The sequence below is a fragment of the Trichoplusia ni genome, chromosome 8 (assembly GCF_003590095.1).
Source record: "Trichoplusia ni isolate ovarian cell line Hi5 chromosome 8, tn1, whole genome shotgun sequence".
Taxonomy (NCBI): domain Eukaryota; kingdom Metazoa; phylum Arthropoda; class Insecta; order Lepidoptera; family Noctuidae; genus Trichoplusia; species Trichoplusia ni.
In genome coordinates, this window is record NC_039485.1 from 14781733 (window position 1) to 14801893 (window position 20161).

At 35.4% G+C, this 20161-nt stretch overlaps 1 protein-coding gene across 1 annotated transcript; it reads right to left on the reverse strand.

The window, feature by feature from the left end:
- Nucleotides 1-17228: 17228 nt before the first annotated feature.
- On the reverse strand, nucleotides 17229-19239 carry LOC113496717 (cilia- and flagella-associated protein 161-like). The gene is made up of 6 exons (XM_026876031.1): nucleotides 19074-19239; nucleotides 18833-18995; nucleotides 18250-18488; nucleotides 17788-17946; nucleotides 17488-17577; nucleotides 17229-17409 (listed from the first exon to the last, which is right to left on the reverse strand). The coding sequence occupies exons 1-6, from the start codon at nucleotides 19158-19160 to the stop codon at nucleotides 17314-17316; spliced, it is 834 nt and encodes a 277-aa protein (XP_026731832.1). The 5' UTR covers nucleotides 19161-19239; the 3' UTR covers nucleotides 17229-17313.
- Between the last annotated feature and the right edge of the window lie 922 nt (nucleotides 19240-20161).

The window sequence follows — 20161 nt, forward strand, 5'->3', positions numbered from 1 at the left end:
TCTGCGGTCACCGCCTGCCTATAAGAGGTTTCACGTTATTTACGAGTTGCTGGTCGGGGCATTTTCACATACATAGTGTTATTACGTTACAGATTCGTCTGATCTTCGTTCCTCAATAATATTATTAACTTAGTACATCTATTGCTTGGATGCTTGGAACTTGTCAGGTTTTAAGAGACTTTTGATTCTGATTTAATTAAAAACAATTATGTAGGATTTCATAATAAATGTGATGTGAAGAAACAAAGGACGATTAATAATTTGCTGTTATATCAGAACAATGACGAACTCAAGCGAGCGTATTCTAATCGAATCGCGGCTGCATCACGCAAATTGCGTTGTCGCCTACGCGTCATAAAGGTCGGCGCACGTCCCACGAGGTACGTGATACACTACAACATACCCGTAAACACAGGCCACGTATCATACCATATTTCCAAAATTTCCGCAGAGACTTCATAAACCCCTTGTCCTGACCATACCGTAATTGAGTTTCGGTGTATTCGCGTACCAAATGTGTTTAACGTAACACCGAAGTTCACTAATACAATTTAGTAATAAAACGGTTCGTACAAAGCCAGTTGTAATAGAACATGGTCCCGATCCGTTTGCTACACGGCTACACGGTAATAGTTGTGCAAAGCCCCTAATAAACCCGGGAACAGGACAATGGTTTGGCGTCACCTCGCCCGGCGCAGTCGCCCGATTACGAGATGCAATATAGAACGAACAACGAACACACTACCGATTAAAATTTTGATTGACATAGTCGATTCGAGCGTTTTCCAATTCATATTTGAATAGTTAACAATTGTAGACATATGACCAGTGTGAAGTTATTGGTGTAATATAAGGAATTTAATATAAATATTGGTGAAATACAAGATTTCTTCTAATTTGTACTCTACCTTTGCCTTTATTTCATTTATAACTAAAACTAAAATCAAGTGCAAGTAGGTTGGGTAAAGTTTTGTTTCGTCGTATGCTAGTTTCGGCAAATATTATTGGTGCAAGCTAAATTGATATGACCGGCTAATTTAACTCCGTATACGCTGTTAACTAAATAAAAAATCGGTTTAAACATTTTAAATAAGTTGAGATGGGTAGTATCAAACAGGTCCGTACGACTGCAACCCTACCCTAATAAACAACATTTCGTTAACATCGACAATATCCACATTTTAACCCGGCACCGAAGCGAACAGTGCTGACTATTTACAAAGCGATTCACACTGCATCTGTGCAGACCTGCGCGGATTTTCGAACTGAACTTTTGCAATGGACGTATTGTAAAAGCTGACTGGTGGCGGCCATTAGCGCGTTCCCTAATTACGGATGTTCAGATGTACCTACCAACAAATCCACGACCCGGAATCGCACACACTGACACACAGTCACAATAATACACTTATAAACATTATATAACAGGTAAAGCACATACCACAGAACATGAATTTATTAAACTTTTCAAATCAGCTCAAAAGTTATTATAAATGTTAACAAACACAAAAGCTCTGCTTAGAACAATGAAATTAAAATACTATTTCTTGAACAACGCCTTGGGCAAAACCATAATTGTAAAAGCTATATTTTTCATTTAGCATTAAGTCACAAGCGTACAATGTTCTTAGTTTTCCAATTATAACGTAAAGCAATTTGTACTTAAATCTTACATCACAAATTAGCCTTCAGCCAAATTTTTTTGGTGAAATGTTTCATGTCATGTGTCGTCAATGTGTCGTGTCAATATATTTATTAAACATTAATTTAAAACCAATGTGTCTCTTTAGAGAATACGAATGTTGTATTATATAGTTACTCATTCGCAAACAAACTGTTTTCAAGTTATACGATACGAAATGTAGTTACAGTTTATTGAAATTCTCAAGTAGTTTCGAGAGTAATTTTGTTGTGAAGTACCAATATATTATAACTAAAGCTGTTACGTGTTTCAAGTATTAAACACATTTTGCTTATATCTTATTTATTCACAAAAAGAATATTTTATACGACATATATATGTAAATATATGTAGAATATTATCATGATATGTCGTGCTTTGTAGTTTGTAGCGAGAGCGAGACAGGGCCGTCATACTTGTGATCATACGAGTTCGTATCTAATCGGATTATTATTCACTTTAGTCCTTTGATACGCCAGCACAAAGCTTTACCCAATGTTATAGGGGAGAACGGCATTTCTCGTCTCGTGGTTGGCGTAGAAATTACCTAAGCTTAGACAAACGGGGCTGGCAGACGACGCGCGACGGCGACGCGTCTAACTCGCGAGACTTGCTCCGCGCTGATTGTCGGCCCGGGATCCGCTGGAGGCAGTTGCAACGCTAACTACTTATTATACTAACAATTGAGATATGTCGTGTACCTTGTCGTTGTTTGCGACACACATGTTTATTAAGGTAGATGGGCTTGCTACCATAATTAGCATTGTTTTATTCGATTAATCAAAATTTGTTCGTGAAACTGAACATAATTTTAATGTTTATACGACCCAAGAAGCTAGCTTTTTATCTTACGGAATTACAATCTTAGTTCAAGTTATAGAAATAGATGCTGTATGGGCTATAAGACAATCATACTTATACGTTTCTTTATAGTTTATAATGAGGACATAAACAAGGTGTAAATCTTTATAGCTACCGATTTGAACCGTCCTTATGGCTTCGCGTTGTGACTGAAGGTTTTCGATTTCAGGACCGCGTCGTCATGCCCCTTGAGGATCGATTCCCTTTCATTGTCAGCAATAAATTCTCCCACTGCCTTAATATTAACTCACGTTTGTTATTGCTAGAAACCGAACGTGTTTTCTCCTAGGATTAACATACTAGGTAAAGCACGATAGATTAAGCGGTTAAACTCAATACGCGGTGATATAATTTCGAGTTTTTATACTACAATATACATATTTTTTTTGCAGTTTGGAAAAGATTTAAGTCAAATGATGATTTGATACGTTTAAAAGACGGAAAAATATCAATGTTTTATTCATTTACTGTAAACATAATACTGACATATTATAACTAGGTACTCATACATAATTCAGGTAATTAGATGTATTACTAAATTCAAACCAAAACTGGAAAAACTCTAAACTTAAAGCAAAAAAACAATAAAAACTACCAATTATTTAAAAATATGTTGAAAAAACTAGCTGACTCTATCAAAAGAGCTTTATATCGCATCACAAAAAGCTTTTCAACGTAAATGCGGTTAGTCAGGTCCAGGCAGCGTAATTACTAAAAAATAATATCATGAAAGAGTTTATTAAAGGTACCTACATAAAATATTTATGCGACATTAGACCAGTGATATCAAAGGAGATCCGCGTTGATAACATGTTCTCTCTTTTGGGCCTTTGCTTTTCCAGTTCTTTGTGTCGTTTATTTTTTAATTTATATATTTTCTATATAGGTAGTGTCCTAGAAAAAAGTACAAACTGTTTGACTGTGAGATAAATTGAGACAAACAAACAATTGAGTGCTTTTAAAGTATAACGAAGTTTATATTACATAATTATTGAAAAATACCGGATTCTGTATCTTGAATACAAAACTGAACAAACGATGCAGATACCTCTATTTCGTACGCAAATCAATTTATTTACAAAAAAGGCTACCTGAGCAGATATTTAGGATAAAAAATATATACGCTAAACTATTAAAAACCATTTAATATCCTGTCCAGGTATCCGTCTATCACAGAAGTTACTAAGCAATACTAGTTGTCAAACTCGGAGATAGCGCGGCGTACCCATCTTGGTCGGCATTCGGCACCGGGCGCTCGCTCCCAGCCCCGGCGGCAACCAATCAACCGCAAAGGAAATTAAACTGTTGAATTTATTAACGGATAGACTCTAATAATAATCCTTTGTAGCTAGTTTTAGTATCGATTTGCTCACACTCGTACAAGTGGAGTTCATGTTAAATGTTTCATTTAACTAGTACGATACGATTTGTTCTCTACATGTTGAGTCTTTTTACGCTTTTATTACCGTTATTTCGAGTTTGTACAATCAGGATATAAATTAAAGAGTGTTTTGTTTAACAGTCTTTGTACACAGGAATACAGTATTCAGGTTTTTGAGAAAATAAAGAGCCATTATCGTTATCGACGTTAGGTAACTAAGTGTAGTTAGTAACTAAAAAGATCAAGATTATTACAAGGTCTGTAAGAGAGAAGAATTGATGTAAATTGCAAGAGACAATATAACAAAGGAAAGTGATTAAATGAGTAGAAATTATGCCGCTTTTATTAATAGCCATGCAAGGCTTATTTTACATTGGTGACATAAACCAACTCCTAATGATAGCAATAAAAAACAACGAGTTTAATAATACAGTATAAACGTAAAACGTGGTTCAATACGTATAATTAACTCTAAAATAACATTTGACCAAGCCATTTCATGCATGGGAATGTTGTCTGGCACTATAGCAGCTTCATTCTCAGTTTGTTATCATTTGATTGTATCTCCCAATACGGTATTGGTATTGTCGTTTATATTCTAATTTCCAACATGACAAAACGAAACCAGATAAAGATAGACGTTCGATTATATTACCGAACATCGACCATCTAAAGATAACCGAATAATTTAAATATCTTTGCAAATGTATCTCTACCCTTTGGAATAATCAACTGGCTGTTTTGTTACCTCCTGTTCGTAAAGAAGCAAACCCCAAAACAAAGTTTCATTGTGCGAAACGGACCCTCGAAATAACAAGTAATAACGATAGAGTAAGAATAATTAAATAAATTAAGCAAAGGGTTTGTGTGTTAATGTGGCCGAAAGTCATTTAACTTTACTGAACTAATGTAAACCGAATATGTAGATGCCGTTACTATTTACTCATTAACCCACAATAAAAGTTACTAACGCCCACCTTTAACCGTTCGAGCTATTTATCACGCGGTTGTTACAAAAGTTTAGCAGAAAGAGTTTTCGGAGTGGACCCTTGTGTCGTCCCTCCTGAAGATTGATGGTTTCCCTCAGTCAACTGGTTGTTCATGATGCCTCGCACCCCGCAAACACCCTTTGTTTGCACTATTGTTGTGAGTTTTATAATCATCATTAAGATCGTTGTCTGTGCGCGTGCTGTTTAATTAATGGTATCAACAACTGTGTCTCTATTAAATACACAATCAGAGCAAATAGAGAAATGGAGTTGATATCGTGAGCGACGCGCGACGTTTAGCGTTTAATGTTTGCCGTGCATCTATCGCTCTCAACTATCATGTTCGATTTCATAGATATTTACCGACAATATGAATAATTCAGACGGATAGCGGCGTGAAAGAGTCTCAAAGGAAATACGAGCACCTACAGAGTTTAAAATAGACGTTGCTGTCTGTTGAGCTTCGCTTCAACGTCTCGGTCTGCTACATTTTCAAGCAAAGAAGGTTCATGCACAGTGCATACTTATATATGTTTTCTATACTTATCATTCATATTGATAACGATTTAGTTTACAAAATTTATGTAAACTTAGCATTTACTTCTAACGGTAGAGACAGATAAATTAATTTCAATTTCCTCCCTATTAAAAACTTGCGAAACCTCATTAGAGAATTGTCGATCAGTCAAAATTCTCAGTTTCTTGTTCAGGCTAACTGCAGAGGTGCGGTATTGATTCAATATAAAAAATAAATACTTTAATCATGTTGAGGTTCACTACTTTTGGGGTGGTAATGATAAATGCATCGCAATATAAGCAAAAATTATCAATTACGATCGTGTGAACATCTTTATACTCTTGAGTTTAGAAAAAAATGGATTCGACATTAAAAAAATAAAAAAGAGTTTTGCTTGCGACGGACATATTGCAAAAGTTTCTTCAAATCAGTCAACTTCTCTTTCCAAGAGCGAGCTAAGTCTCATTCAAGCCACGTAGTGCAGCTTTCATTCAAATGGACGTGTCGAGTTATCGCGGCATTTCAAATACTTTATCACGGAGTAGATCTGTTAAACCTTTCTGTAAATAGATTGATGATATTAAGGAAATACATCGCTGTACTAAACGATAAGGTAACCAACAAGCTCGTGAGATATAATCCTCTTAAAGTATTGATCCATATACTGAGAAAGGATGGAGTGAAGTAAAAAAAAACAAATTCGTGGGAAAACGTAGATTCCTACGTAACTACAGTCACACAACCGCTTATAAAGCGTGACGTCATCGTATCAAGGTGACTGTATAAATCAAATTAATTTGAAGAAAATACCGAATAAAAAAAAACATAGTCTAACATAATACTTTCAAGTAAACGTCACACACGTTCGCATGTCCCTGTCAGGACCAACCTAAGACTGTAACCAACATCCAGGCGAGCGACGTAGAGAGCAACAGCTAATCATATAGGTATAAACTATGGTATAATTTTAAACTTAAATTACAGACATTGGTAAAATAGCAAATTTGACACGGCTTTAACCCATATGTTACAATTTAAATGGCTTATGGTGAGCAATCCACTTCTGTTGCTGACTGTATTTGCATACATTAAGCGAAGATTAATAAGAGTCGTTAAGCTTATAGAACCCTGAAAAGCCTTATATAGAGACTTGGAAAATCAATATGTGTACTCACATTGAATGTGCTGAGTAGAGCACACATATTGTTATTTAAAGGGGATTCTGATGAGCTAATGAGTCCACGACAGTCCCTTGGGGGATCTGGCTACGAGATCTGATTATCCTGGTGGACTTCGTAAGGAAACCCTATAAAAGTATTAAAGCAATGGTTGTAATGAAATTGGTGTGTTTTTGGATTCCCCGACCATTTTGAAAACGGACCGTTACGTGTCCACTGTCCATCTTTCGCCAAGTTGTACTTCAGGAACCGTTATAGCTAGACAATTGAAATTTATACAGACGACAAGATATTTTGATTTGTATTGTGGCAAGAAATAATAAAACTCTAAATCCAGGTCAAGCAAAGATAGGTGCGGGTATAATTTGAAACTTAAACAATTTCATTACAAAATTTAGTAGATACAAAATACAAGTACATATAATGTACAAGTACTACCACAAACAGCAACATCTATTCATTTTATCGCAAACGCTTGGCTTCACACTAATCGTGATTACTTTTAACCGTCGTTTTAATGTACAGCTACACACACGCACATGATAATTCACGTGAAACTTAATTTACAATAGTGTCTCCACAATAGGAACATTCCGTAAAGCTGGCTTGATTAATTTAATTGCTGGCACCGCAGTAATGCGCCCAAACTATTACAACACACGCAACGCAACACACGAGTGCGAAGTCAGTATTACTTGAAACTAAATATTAGCTTTAATTCCCTCCGGCATAACAATCAAATATTTTTTTTAGCACTTGGAAAATTTGATGGCCGATTTTGTCAGACTGCCGTAATATTGTGACTTAATTTATAGCTTATTCAAGTTTTCTCGTAATTGAAAACTATTGGGTATAAAAATACAATTGAAAGTAGAGATTTTGTGCTTTTTCGTAATACAAGAGACTATCATCTTCTGCTGCAAATTACAGTGAAGGAAACTTGCACGTACCGTCACTTTCACGTACAAAAAACCTTGAAGTTTTATGAAAATGTCTTAAAGCTTAACAACTGAAACTGCTGAAACAAATGTATAAAACTTAAGTACCCATGTATATCATATTCAGTATGCATCAATAAGAAATAATTCTGTTTTTGTATTTATATTTGAAAAATTCCAAGCAATACTTTAATTTCTATTCCTAGAAAACAATTTAGTAAATTAAAACTTATTAAAAATACTTTGATCTTTGGTAATTACTACATTTAATTATTTACATGTTTACACGCTAAATATACAATGGCAAGCTTGTCCGCACAAACCACTTGTTGTGATTACAATATTACACCGCTCTCACCCGCAACGAACCTCCATTTTTATTACATATTGCTCAACGCCGACGTAACGCACATGGCAACTCGTACATTACAAAACCATTATGATATATGACCACTAAGCTAAGGGTAACGCTTCACCACAATCACCCCATCGCATGTCGTAATAAGTTTAAGCATTTTATGGTTATATGGCATCAGATAGTACTTGAAAACAGTGGTACGAAATGTAAACCCTAAATCTTGTTAAATTTATCCACTCTCCCGGTCAACAGGTCTCCAGAGCTGAAAGTTACACACTAAAGGCTCGATTTACACATGGATACCTGCGACTTTAAATAAAGTCGGTAACAGTTACAAAGTGGAAGAGCCAAGAATATTAAATTCGCTAGCATTTTAATCGCAACTTCAATAATCCACTGCTTGTTATTCTAATTAAATAACAGTAAACTTATATTGCCATATTAATGTTTGTTTTTTTTTTGTTTTGTGTTGCCAAAGGGCGCCTGTCAGCTGAGAATGGCGTTTCTATATAAGATTATAGGCTCTTTCCCGTGATTCCCCTCGGCTAGCGATCTTTTTAATTATTTTTACTCAGCTCCCCGCCGAGTTGGGAGACGGAGGAGCGATGGAGTGATCCTCTACAACGAACCGTTTTAGGAAACCGGTTCTTTATTAAATATGTAGCCAAGTTCTGCACTGAGAACTATGAATGAACCCGCTAAGATAGTCATTTTAAAATTGACTAAATTTCAATTATTTAAACGAGTAGAATGATATGTTTTCCATACAACTTCTAACCACTTTCTACCTATACTCGTACCTACAGAAAATCCTATACTGACTAACACCTGAATTATTTGACTCAAATGGCCTTTACTATGGTATCCGTCAAACATAAAGCTATTAATGGCAAAAACAAAAACACTTTTGACTTAGTAATGTGTAAAGAAAAGCAAGAGAATTATGACATTAATCGAAGGTTTGATTTTGGCTTTCATTCCGTTCCGAATGATACAATCAATTACTTATCCCTCTCTTTGTTCAGCACAGTCGCAACCCCGCGTGTATCGGCAATGTTTGACACAACGTGTATAATTTACGAGTGTCACACACGTTGAGAAGGGAGCTTGGGTTGGATGACATTCATCACGCCACGCGCTCGTCACACGTACATACAGCTGTAAATCAGAGCAATGACGTCACGTATTTGTTTAAAATTCAATCGTTTCAAACGGTCGTGTTCACATTTAATCTTTTTACTCCATGGAAATTTTACTGTACTGCGTATAGATGGTATCGTAGCTATATACCCGCAGGGACATAAAGGGAACAATGAAAATGTAAAGGAAGATAATATTGCTTTGAATAACAGGTGAATATCCCACTTAGTTATATTCTATTGCTAGCATCAAAACAATTTTCTCAATAACGGTTAAATAGCCAAAAATGCGAAATGTGTTATTGCTCGTCTTATAACCCTAAAATGCAAATCGAATCTATTTTCGCATGGGGGAATGTTTGCGTGTGGAAGTCTGAAATAAGCTTAGCGGAAAGTACGAAATTGGCTTGGATATGTCGATATTATTTAATGTAGCGTACCCCCGAGCTTGTTTGTCGAGTGGAAAATATTTATTACAGTTTACCTCAACTAAAGTATTTTCATCTGTTTTTCTTACAGAAAAGACACGCCCAAATTTTACGACACTTATTTGTTTTAGTCACACAGAAAGAGTAAAGGTATAAAATATTTAATTTAACATGCTTAGGAGGTATTCAGCTTCTATGGCGACCTTATTAACGTCAATAACTATTCTAATAATTAACCTTGTTTCAGGAATATCAATATTATGGCCTATGCTCTATCAAGACACCTTGTAGAAAACTAAACACACAGTGATGAGAGATTGTTATAACACATACAAATACTGTTGGCACAAAAAGACACACACCTGTCTAAAAAGTTCACTTGTTTATAATGAAGACCTGACTTGAACTCAGTTCAAAGTCAATTTGCATAAAAGGCGCGGAAATGAATAATATCGTTGATATTGAGAAACTTGGGAGGCAATGTTTTGAGCTACGCACACAGCTAATAACATCCGACAAGACGTTCGATATTTGCAATAGTGACAGGGTTGACAACGAATGAACTTGAAGGTATTAATCTGCTAAGAAAATAAATACTAACTTTTTTCAAAGTTTCTAATACGGTTCAGTCGTCTCAGTAACGTTGTTGCAATACAAATCGAATAAGTTGAATACAAAGTTTAATTATTAAATTTACTGCGCCGAACAATGTATGAACTAAGTATTAGAAACTGTACCATTAATAAAAGTTTCTCTATCAAATTATATCCGTACTCGTGTCACAACCCTACTACACAAGATCGTAACAGTTCGCTGTTTGCCAGAGGCTTCGCTCTCTTCCCTTCTATAATATGGCTCCTAATGCAAATATTTTGAAACTGAGCCATACGATTCAATAACATTCCCTAAATTAAATCCATTACTAATGAAATTTTCTTATATTAATCTAACTGAAGTAATTGAATAAGAAGATAAAACCTATGCATACAATATTACAAAGAATCACCGCTGTTTACGTTTGCACTCTGGGGAAATAATGATCGGAAAAACTGTCGGCAATCTCGCTCAATCTCTGTTATGTTGGGGCGCTTCAGCTACAGTTCACGTTTCCAACAAATTAATACAAGATGAGATCGTTTGAATGGTAAATGTTTCTAAGATAGGCACAAACAAATTCTCAGGATACATTGGCTTTAAAAGTAAATGACTTTATATAATCGTGCCCGTGATGGTAGTATTATGACGAAATATAGGAAGTTTCCCGTTGAAACCTCTTCTTAACGTGCGCTTAATTGCCTAATACTACTGCCGAGAAATTCAAGCTGAAGTTATCTCTGCGAAGCTTGATGTGGACGTTGAAAGGCATTCCTCATCCTCGTGTATGTCGGTACCTACACGCTAATGTTCGCAGACTTGTCTAATTTCGCTCTGCCTCACTTTGTTTTGCGTAACGCTCAGTAATTCTACTGAATATAAATGAAGTTTCCCTTGTTCTATGAATAACATTTTCTAAGAGCGCAATTTACATTTTATTTAAAGCTGTTGCTATGTATTGTATTCTAATATGGAACAACATTTTTAGTAGGAAGGGTGTGTAACCGCGATTTCTATAAACCTTGGTAAGTTGCTACGAAAGCACAAGCTCTCGCTGAGAGCAAAAATTACTGTTCTGAGTAATGCGCTGCTTTATTAACAGCTGAAAATATTGCTGAGTAGGGCGAGTGGTGAAGTGAACACGCCCATGATAAAACCGACAAGATTACCTGTGACATTTTTGAGGAAAATAATAAGAAGACATTTATCTTAGTAATGGTAGGAAAATGTGTTCTGCAAATTTCAAGAGGTACTTACCGTCGCGAGGCATATTTTGATTTTTACGAATATAAATGAACTTATATTAAATAAAAAATCAAATGAACTACATTCAAGGATAAATATGTACATTATAAGCCCATTGTCTATTTTGTACAGTCTAATAAATGTTTATCTGTTTAGTCGTTTCCGTTTATTTAATCCACCTGTTATTACTTTTCGTCGCATTAAATTCACTGAGTTCATTACCCTCATTGTCTTCAGAATACTTCGTCTTAGATGGATATTATAACTTTCTCTCGGGATAGGGAACAAAGTAAACGCCCGAACAATGTTGTGCCACGTGGCTAGGAGACCGCGTAATAAGTTTTAATGACGTCTAAAATTACTCTAAAGATGATCACCTGCATGCAAATTATGGTCGCGTTATTCAGTCATTTGAATTTTTATTTCAAAGGTCCTTCGTAAATTCTTATTCGAGGGGTGTACCTACTCAAATTTCCATCATGAAAAGGGAAAGTTAAAATATTTCTTTGCTTAGAGATAAATTAATTTTGTGTTTTAATGCTACGTCGTTTTTAGGTTTCGAAGTGGTTTGAAGTGTTGGTAATCCTGTTAGTAATTTACATATTTAGATAAAGTCTTTATGTGTGTTTGCATATACATAATTATAAGCGAATATTTAATTAAGAATGCTTGTTTGATTGTTACTTAGTACAAAGAAAATTAAGTTCTACTTAAACTTTTTTTGATCTCGATTACAGTCGGTCCACAATATTAATTAAATGGGAAGTAAAAAGATAATTGAGACCCTGTCGGGCACAGCCGAGAACGAAAAACATAAAACGGAAAACGAAGAATACCTACTGGTTTTCTTAAGAATAAACGTATATGTTTTCATAGAAAAGTTTGGTTTTCATAATAACCAGAATTCTCGACATGATAGGGGCTTATCAAATGTCGTAGACCAAAGACTATTAAAATACTCTGGTTTTGAAGAAAACTTACGGGTTCATCCAAGGTGTCAGCTACCTCCGTACCAAATTTCATCGAAATTGATCAAGCCGTTTGGACGTCAAGAGGTAACAAACACACACATACACTCAAATATTCTTATCATAATATAAGTATGATAATGGTAGCCTTAGACGTAACAATATAAATAATATCAGACTGTAAATAGTGTTGTATTTTAGTTTCAAAAAATATTTATACTCGTATTATACTTACTTAACGTGAATGCTATTAATATGTAGATATTATAACACCAGCACGATGCACTGGAACCAAGTAATGACTATTGTAATTGTAAAAAAAAACCTTCACTATTTTCAGTGCGTCTACAAACAAATGTTATTGTAAAACTCGATACTATGAATTATTCACGTGGGAAAGGTTACAGGGAACGAACAACTGAAACAACCAACGACTCTGAACAAAAACTTTACGGTTTCACTGAAGTCTAGAATCGAATCGAATAAACGAAATTCTTGGTACTCAAACTTTGATACATTACTCTGTTAATTAAAATCGTATCAAAGAAAATAGATGTCAAAAGTTATTACAGGGGGGATCAGAGAATTCGTATTTCTATTTTCAGTCAGTTTCGTTTTGACTTTTCAGTTTCACTAACTGAAATAGGCGAAGGTTGTGTAATAAATAAGGTATCTATGATTAAATATGAATAAGATAATATAATTTATGCTACGTTAGATGCCTCCCACTCGCGTCTGCCTTCAGAAAGCTGTAATGTTGAAAAATCAAGAGAAAACAATTATTTTCCAGTTTCATATTCCCGACACGTGTGTTTCAATCCATTTTTATTAACATATCTTAACATTTAATAAGACGGAACGAGGTACTTACGATTCGAGAATAAACATTTTATGTCACCGTTAATGTGCAAAGGGCAATAAGATAACCCAAACAGAGGCTTGACTGCTGTCGTTATGTGTACTTTAGAGAGCAGTGGGCATACCCCCATCTCCTAAGGTAAATGAGGAAGAGAGATGCCGCTCTACGCCGTGTATTGCACCATCCCGCTTTCACAACTGCTACAGTTTTGTTTTAAGAGGTTATGGTAGACCTCCAGTATCTGTTCTAGAACACCATGACGACTTTACTAATGTCGAAATTTCTAATAATTCAGCCATTCCAGAGCTTGTTGGTACATCTAAGAGTAACAGATCAATAATTTGAATTCGTCAAATACAACGCTTCTGCATAAAATATAGTAATTTGGCAATATGAATATTCAATATTTTTGGAAAGGTTTACAATCATACTTATTTCTATACATACTTATTATTTAGAGATATGAATGATATATTCAATGCCCCAAAATCTCAAAAAAAAAGGCTTTAATTTGATTTGATTCGACAGATGTTAAATAAATGAATGTCGATTTTCACTTTACTGTAACATATTATAGATGTACACGATTTGTCTGCAGCTGTCAACCAATGATCCGTGGATGAAGTGCTCTGTCGCCAATCGTCGCGATAAACCTTTGTTCTCGCGACGAGTTTTTAGAATTATTATCAAGGCTATTGTGTACGTTAATGAACGACATTCGCTGAAAACTGCCTGAACGGAGATTTCCGACTCTGCCGAGGTGAATATTAACGATAATTACAACTCTCTGGTGAGCGACGAAAGCGTCATAAGCACTTAGCTATCAATCAAGCGAACGCTCAACGCGATAATATTGTTATTTAAATTGGACAAATATCTTTTAAATGTCCTGAATTTTGTAAATTATAGCCAAATATTCTTGACATTTAACAAGCTTAATAAGATGATGGAAAATCTAATAACATTATCTAACCCGAGTTTAATAAAGCACAAATACCTATATATACCCCAACCATACCTTGTTAGATCAAACACTATATACTTGCTAGTCGTATCTCAGAAATTCTAGGAACAATATAAATCCATGAGATTATTATTACTAAGACCGTTTCTCGGAAAACTGGGTTTATTTCATGTGTTACGTTAAATAAGAAACTTTCACGTACCTACTAAAAATCACTTCTTATATGTAGGTACAACATGTACGGTTCTAATAAATTCGGAGAATTCTGAAATCGAGACAGTGTTCTGTTCTAGATTAAATTAATATAAATTATATTGTAAACATAAACAGTCAGAGGAGATAAATAATTGCAATGTATTGAAAAAAAAGAACGGAAAATCAGTTACTAATAAAAATAAAACATTGTCTTAGCGGCACGTAAACGGTATGTATTGTGAACATTACGCACGATAAAATAAGACAAAGCGCCCTATACCTAAACAAAGTGAAAAGTCAGCTACATTTGGGGTTGGTTATTGTAGTGTACCATAATTCAGTTGGAGGGTAGATAACTTCCAACGGTAAATATACTCGAGGGCCAGATACCGCCGCGGCTGCGAGACAAATGAAATAATCTTTGATAAAACTCGCTTGTTTCTGTTTGGGATTACACTTCTTCTCGCCAGCTCAAAATATTAATAACGTAAATTAAACGAAATTATTTATGTACGTTAATATAACTTTAGACAGGTTTAATCAACACAACGTTTTTATACGTATTTTGCTGTTGGTGAAATTAATATAATATGTTTAAAGATTTTAAACTAAAAACGGATTACATAAATATGCTCATTCAAAATAGAGCCAACGTGCTTTCGTACGTAAATGAACTACACTTGTTCCTACATTTCATTCACAACTGTCTGACTTGGAAAACATGTTCGCTATTATACTTTGAGTCCATACCGTAGTAATACCATTATAACTGATACGAAATAGGAGACAGCCCACTCAAACGAGTCGATTGTGAGTGCCGAGTATTCTCGAGAGGGTATCGTCACAAAGGGCATGTAATGTGTACAAGCAAACGGCGCAACAGTCGCGCCGCGCGCTGGGCGCGACGTGCCTTGCATGCTACCTGACTGACCTGGCAGGCCGCCGGCCGCCGGCCGCCCGGATGCGAGAACGTGGCGCCGCTCTTAAAGGAGATTAGTTTTCACTCCCCCTTTGCCTTTTCACGGCGCAGATAAGCACCTGCAACAAAAAGCTTTGCGGCTACTTACAAGCCTTCAACGCCATACCACAAAATCGTACACGACTCGGCTCACAATCTCCGTAAATAATGTGACAATAACGTAATAATTAGCAACGTATGTCGTAACTGCATTGAGTTCATTACGAATTCCGCATGCGTAAACTTACAACGCTACGTGGAGGCAGACTAATTAAATTTTCATAATACCTCAAACTCTTCTGCTCGACTTAACTAAATGAAGTTGTGCAGACTGTCGCCACATACAGATCCCTAATAATGTTTTATTTAATGAATACCATTAGGTTCTATTCACACAATATTTAAAGTAAAAGAAATCGAGTGATTTAAGGTTATGTAAAGTCTGATTGAATGATATCCTTTCCATCAAAACAATTTAATAAATCCTAGTCAAAATATTGGGATAAACATATATTTTATATAAATAAGACGGACTAAACCTACCTCGTAACTTATTCAAATGACATGTGGATGGGATAATGTATAAAAATATCGTTCGACGCTCTCCGATAAGCCTATTTTATAGATACCCTTCCAAATTTTATATCCCTTTCGACGACGTGTTTATCTTATACAAAGAATAAGACGAATAAGAGATACTAAACTGATTTTCAATAGAAGCTGAAGAGAATGGTCCTACTGAGGATTACAAGGTTCTTTCTCAACAGCTATCTATAGGTGGAATCTACAAAGTTAAAATAACAATCTCACTACGTAATAATTGTGTAATGGTTTATGCTCCACTGGTTGACGACCGAGCACTAACATCTATCAGCTTGTCACCCTTCAAGTTTATACTCTACTTAACTTTAAGAAGTTTTTAATGGTCCATCCCTCGGTACCAACGTAGCAGAGACAACACGATATCCAACTCTCGTGACATTTCAATACTAGTCAATTAAAAACATCCAACAGTAGAATACCAGACATGTAAAAATCAAGAAAGAAAATTTTATTCTTGGGATCAATTACGAACTCAACAGTCAAGTGAAAAGTAAATAACCTTTAGACTAGATAATGAAAAGAAATACGGATAGGGCTCAATGAACGAGTCGTTTTTTTTTTATGAAAACTTCAGCCATGTCCCACCGTTCAATAGAGCTTGGAATTCATTGAAATACGCTCATTATTGGAAGAGTGCACTTTATAAATTCACCGTCGTAACAGAATCTGAAGGAAGCAACGACTATTCCAATCTATTGGTGTATTTGATCTGCATTATTTATCAGTCTGGCGTGGAGGTCATTTATGCTTTTTTATTTTTAAGTAGGGGGATATTTATAGCGTTGGTTATCTTTATGTGGTCCAAGCTCTCGAGTTGTATATACTTTTACTTCCTTAGAACCTCTGAATGAAATTTGTAGACAAGGTATCTACTAGGGACATAATTTTTGCACATTAAACACAAGCAGACATGCCAGCAATAGAAAAGCACTTAGTTCAGACAAATCGTCTTAAAAATGGTTTAGCTACTAAAAAGTAGTATTTGCTTTAAACACAGATATCTCCAATATTCATGACAGTGGTATTTTGGAGCGATTCTTATAACGAAGGGTATGACTTATTCATGTTCTGGAAGGTAGACGCAATAAGTTCGAAGACTTCAGATGGCGAGCCGTATAATAAACGAGACAATAACGATCGCGGAGTGTCCATGACGACTACCCGTACCACTGATCATGCTCAGGGGGTATACCGACTCCTCACGTAGTGGACGTGCAACTGTTGAAAAGAGACAGAACACTACATGGCGTAGAGCGGTGTCTCCCTTCCACAATGTCAACAGTCTTAGTTTAAAAGATCTGTCAAAATCTAATACAGCATACAATAAAGTATAAAAATAATAATTTAAACGACGAACCTTAGATACAAATAATGTTCTCAACATAATTTATTTCAATTTAAAATACACGAGTAATTTCTAAAAAGTTTGTTTAAAATTTCATTTTGCAAACATCAAATTAAAGTGTGGCAATCGGTGTGTAGATTTGCCAAATATTATTCGGAAGTTCTCGTCCGTAAATGTCGAGGCAAGTCTTCAAATTAGGTGCTGCAAACTGTAATTAAATGCAAATCGTTATTTCCAAATATTCCTTTTCATGTCATACACAAATTTAACAACATTTACAACTCACTTTTCCATAAAAGCCCATAGCCCAACCGCTAAGGTTAATACCTAAATTAAGATTTGTCGCACAATGATTTATTACGACATCTGTGTTGACCTGAAAATAAAGACGTTACGTTAATTGAATTCCAACTCCGAGGATTCCGTATTTAATATCAAAGGAATATTATTTCAGAATTATTCTTAGTAGGTATCTTAACCTTGTAATACATTATTTACCACGAAAATTATTCGATCAAATAACTGTAATTATGTAAGTTTGTACTTGTGAAATTAATTCATGTTATAAAAGATTTTATATTTTTACCGTAATAGGCATTCCCTCCTGCTCGAACCTCGTGATATCGGGACGCTGGATGGGCAATACTCTCCAGCGGGTATTGGAAACAAAATGCTTGCTCAGATATAGAGGGAACATGTCACACAACCCCGGGATAGGGTTTGGATCATACCGTATATATAAAGGCTGAAAGACAACGCACATTTCACAAAAAAAACCTGCGTATCAGGTATATAAGGAGGGACAGAGCTTATTGACATGAATGGAATTTTCGTCCCTCACAATGTATAGTTCCTTTTTTCAAGATTAAATTTTTCCGGATCCTAGCAATTTTGTTTTCCTTATGTTTTGTTATCCTATGTTCTCTCTTATTGGATAAGCTGATTTTCATGGCGCAAAATGGAGTGTTTGTTAAAAATTCAACGAAATAAATGGTTTAAGTAACAATGACTCAAGATCTCATCTAAAAACGCACTTCTAAATATTAACCTGTTTATTGATGGACGATGATAATGTTAGAAGAAATTCTTGATTATATTTTAAAGGTTCCCCATCTCTGTTGCAGTAGTCGGCGCTAGTGATGACGAAAGTATGTCGTTCTGCCGCTTTTTGATTTGGGAGTCCAACGACCGAACAACCGTCTTCTAGTTCTTGCGAATACGTGATGTCATTTGAGGAAATCCTGCCACCCAACATAAGTCCCATCTTGCCTTCAGGTGGATCGTTTGCTAAAATCACAATGTAAAAGGTACGTGTAACAGTTCTTATGCGTTCATAGCAACATGCATAAGCGGGTACACATGTATATATTAACAGTATCATTCCCTTGTGTGTGGGAATATTTCGTCTCGCACTTCTGTTCATTAAATGTTTAGGCATAATCTTGTACCTGACTCATACTATGTACAATGTACTGTACCTACTTGTAAGTGTAGAATTGTTGTTATACTGTAAGCTACACTCTTTCTTGCATTCAAACCTATTAAACGGTTTTATGAGGCTTATATTTTTATGTTATACCTTACTAGGAAAGACTTCTGAATTAAATTGAATAACTAAGATATTTTTGTACCTGGCACATGTGGTGCATACAAAGCTATTTTAGCACCGAAAGGAATACTGCCTGAAGATTGTGTGAGAACAGTCGGCTTGCATAGATTTTCCGTCATTTTACGGAACCTAGCTAGCATAAGATCACCTTTTTTCATTTGTTCCAAGAATTTGTTTAACTTGTACTGTAAGTGTAAATAAATAAACGTTAATTATCGAACCCAAATAAGCAAAACACATAGGGTCAACAATACCCAAGTTACCTCCTCCAATGTAGCTGCTTCATACCAGTTCCCCAAACGAACTCTGTTGCAATATACAATACCTTTATCATCTTCTCTCTTCAACATACTTGTAAATAAATTATAACGAACACGAACGTAAAACTCCAAAGATCTTTCAAAATCAAACAACAATGACACAACAACGGAAAGTCATAGACTATCTAGATGTGGGCTACAAATAACGCATAAAGGTAGTCAATAATGAGGTTGTCCGATCAAGTGGCTTGAACATGTACATTTTCGCTTAGTATAATCCAATTCTTCCGAAGCTTGTTTCTGATACAACTGGGAAACAGGTGAACGAAATTGCCATTTAGGAAATGTTAATACACTTGTCAATGGAAGGTAACGATAACGTTGGCAACGCAAAGCATGTACTTGCGGCCGACGGGAAAAGACCCCAATTTCTACCATAATCGCGTCATTACTTTGTTTAAAACAGTTATCTATCCCTCTACCTTCTTCTGTATTATAAACACAATCGTTGCATTTTACATTTTCCCTCAAATGATACCGCTGTGTTACTTTTTACGAGCATCATAAAATTAAGCACGAGGAAACAATCCGTTTATGTGTATAATATATGAATAAACGCAAAAACGTGAACTAGGTGGAATGGGATGATGAAAATTTTGGAATGTAATACGAAAAAGCACATGTAATTAAACTTACTAGAAATTTTGAATCGATATACAGTTTTTGAACGCTAGTCTCGAAACACAATTCGATTACTTTCCCTCGTTTTCACTAACCTAACTGAATTTTTATCTGGCACGGACCTGGACCAGATATCTTATTACCTTCATTTATTAATCTAAGCTTAACCCGTTTACGTCAGTGTAGACGACAAAGAGACGATAGAGCCACTAACAAATACTAAAGTAGAGAGACTCAACTATTAGGTACACCTGGAGCAGGGTCCGAGATAATTAATTCACTTAAAACGAAAGGTAAATTAAATTAAACAGAAGTGTGCTAGCAACTATTTAATTAAAACAGAAGCGTAAATATAAAAAACTCTACAGGAAATATTAAAACCAACGAGTATTAAATTAAAAAAAGAACGT

Excerpts from the sequence above, each read along its gene's own strand:
- LOC113496717 (XM_026876031.1), bottom strand. The coding sequence starts at position 19,160 with ATGTTGAAGAGAGAAGATGATAAAGGTATTGTATATTGCAACAGAGTT. Across the intron at positions 18,489-18,832 it reads GTATGCACCACATGTGCCAG|CAAACGATCCACCTGAAGGC; the intron begins GTACAAAAATAT and ends TTGTGATTTTAG. Across the intron at positions 17,578-17,787 it reads AGGAGGGAATGCCTATTACG|GTCAACACAGATGTCGTAAT; the intron begins GTAAAAATATAA and ends CTTTATTTTCAG.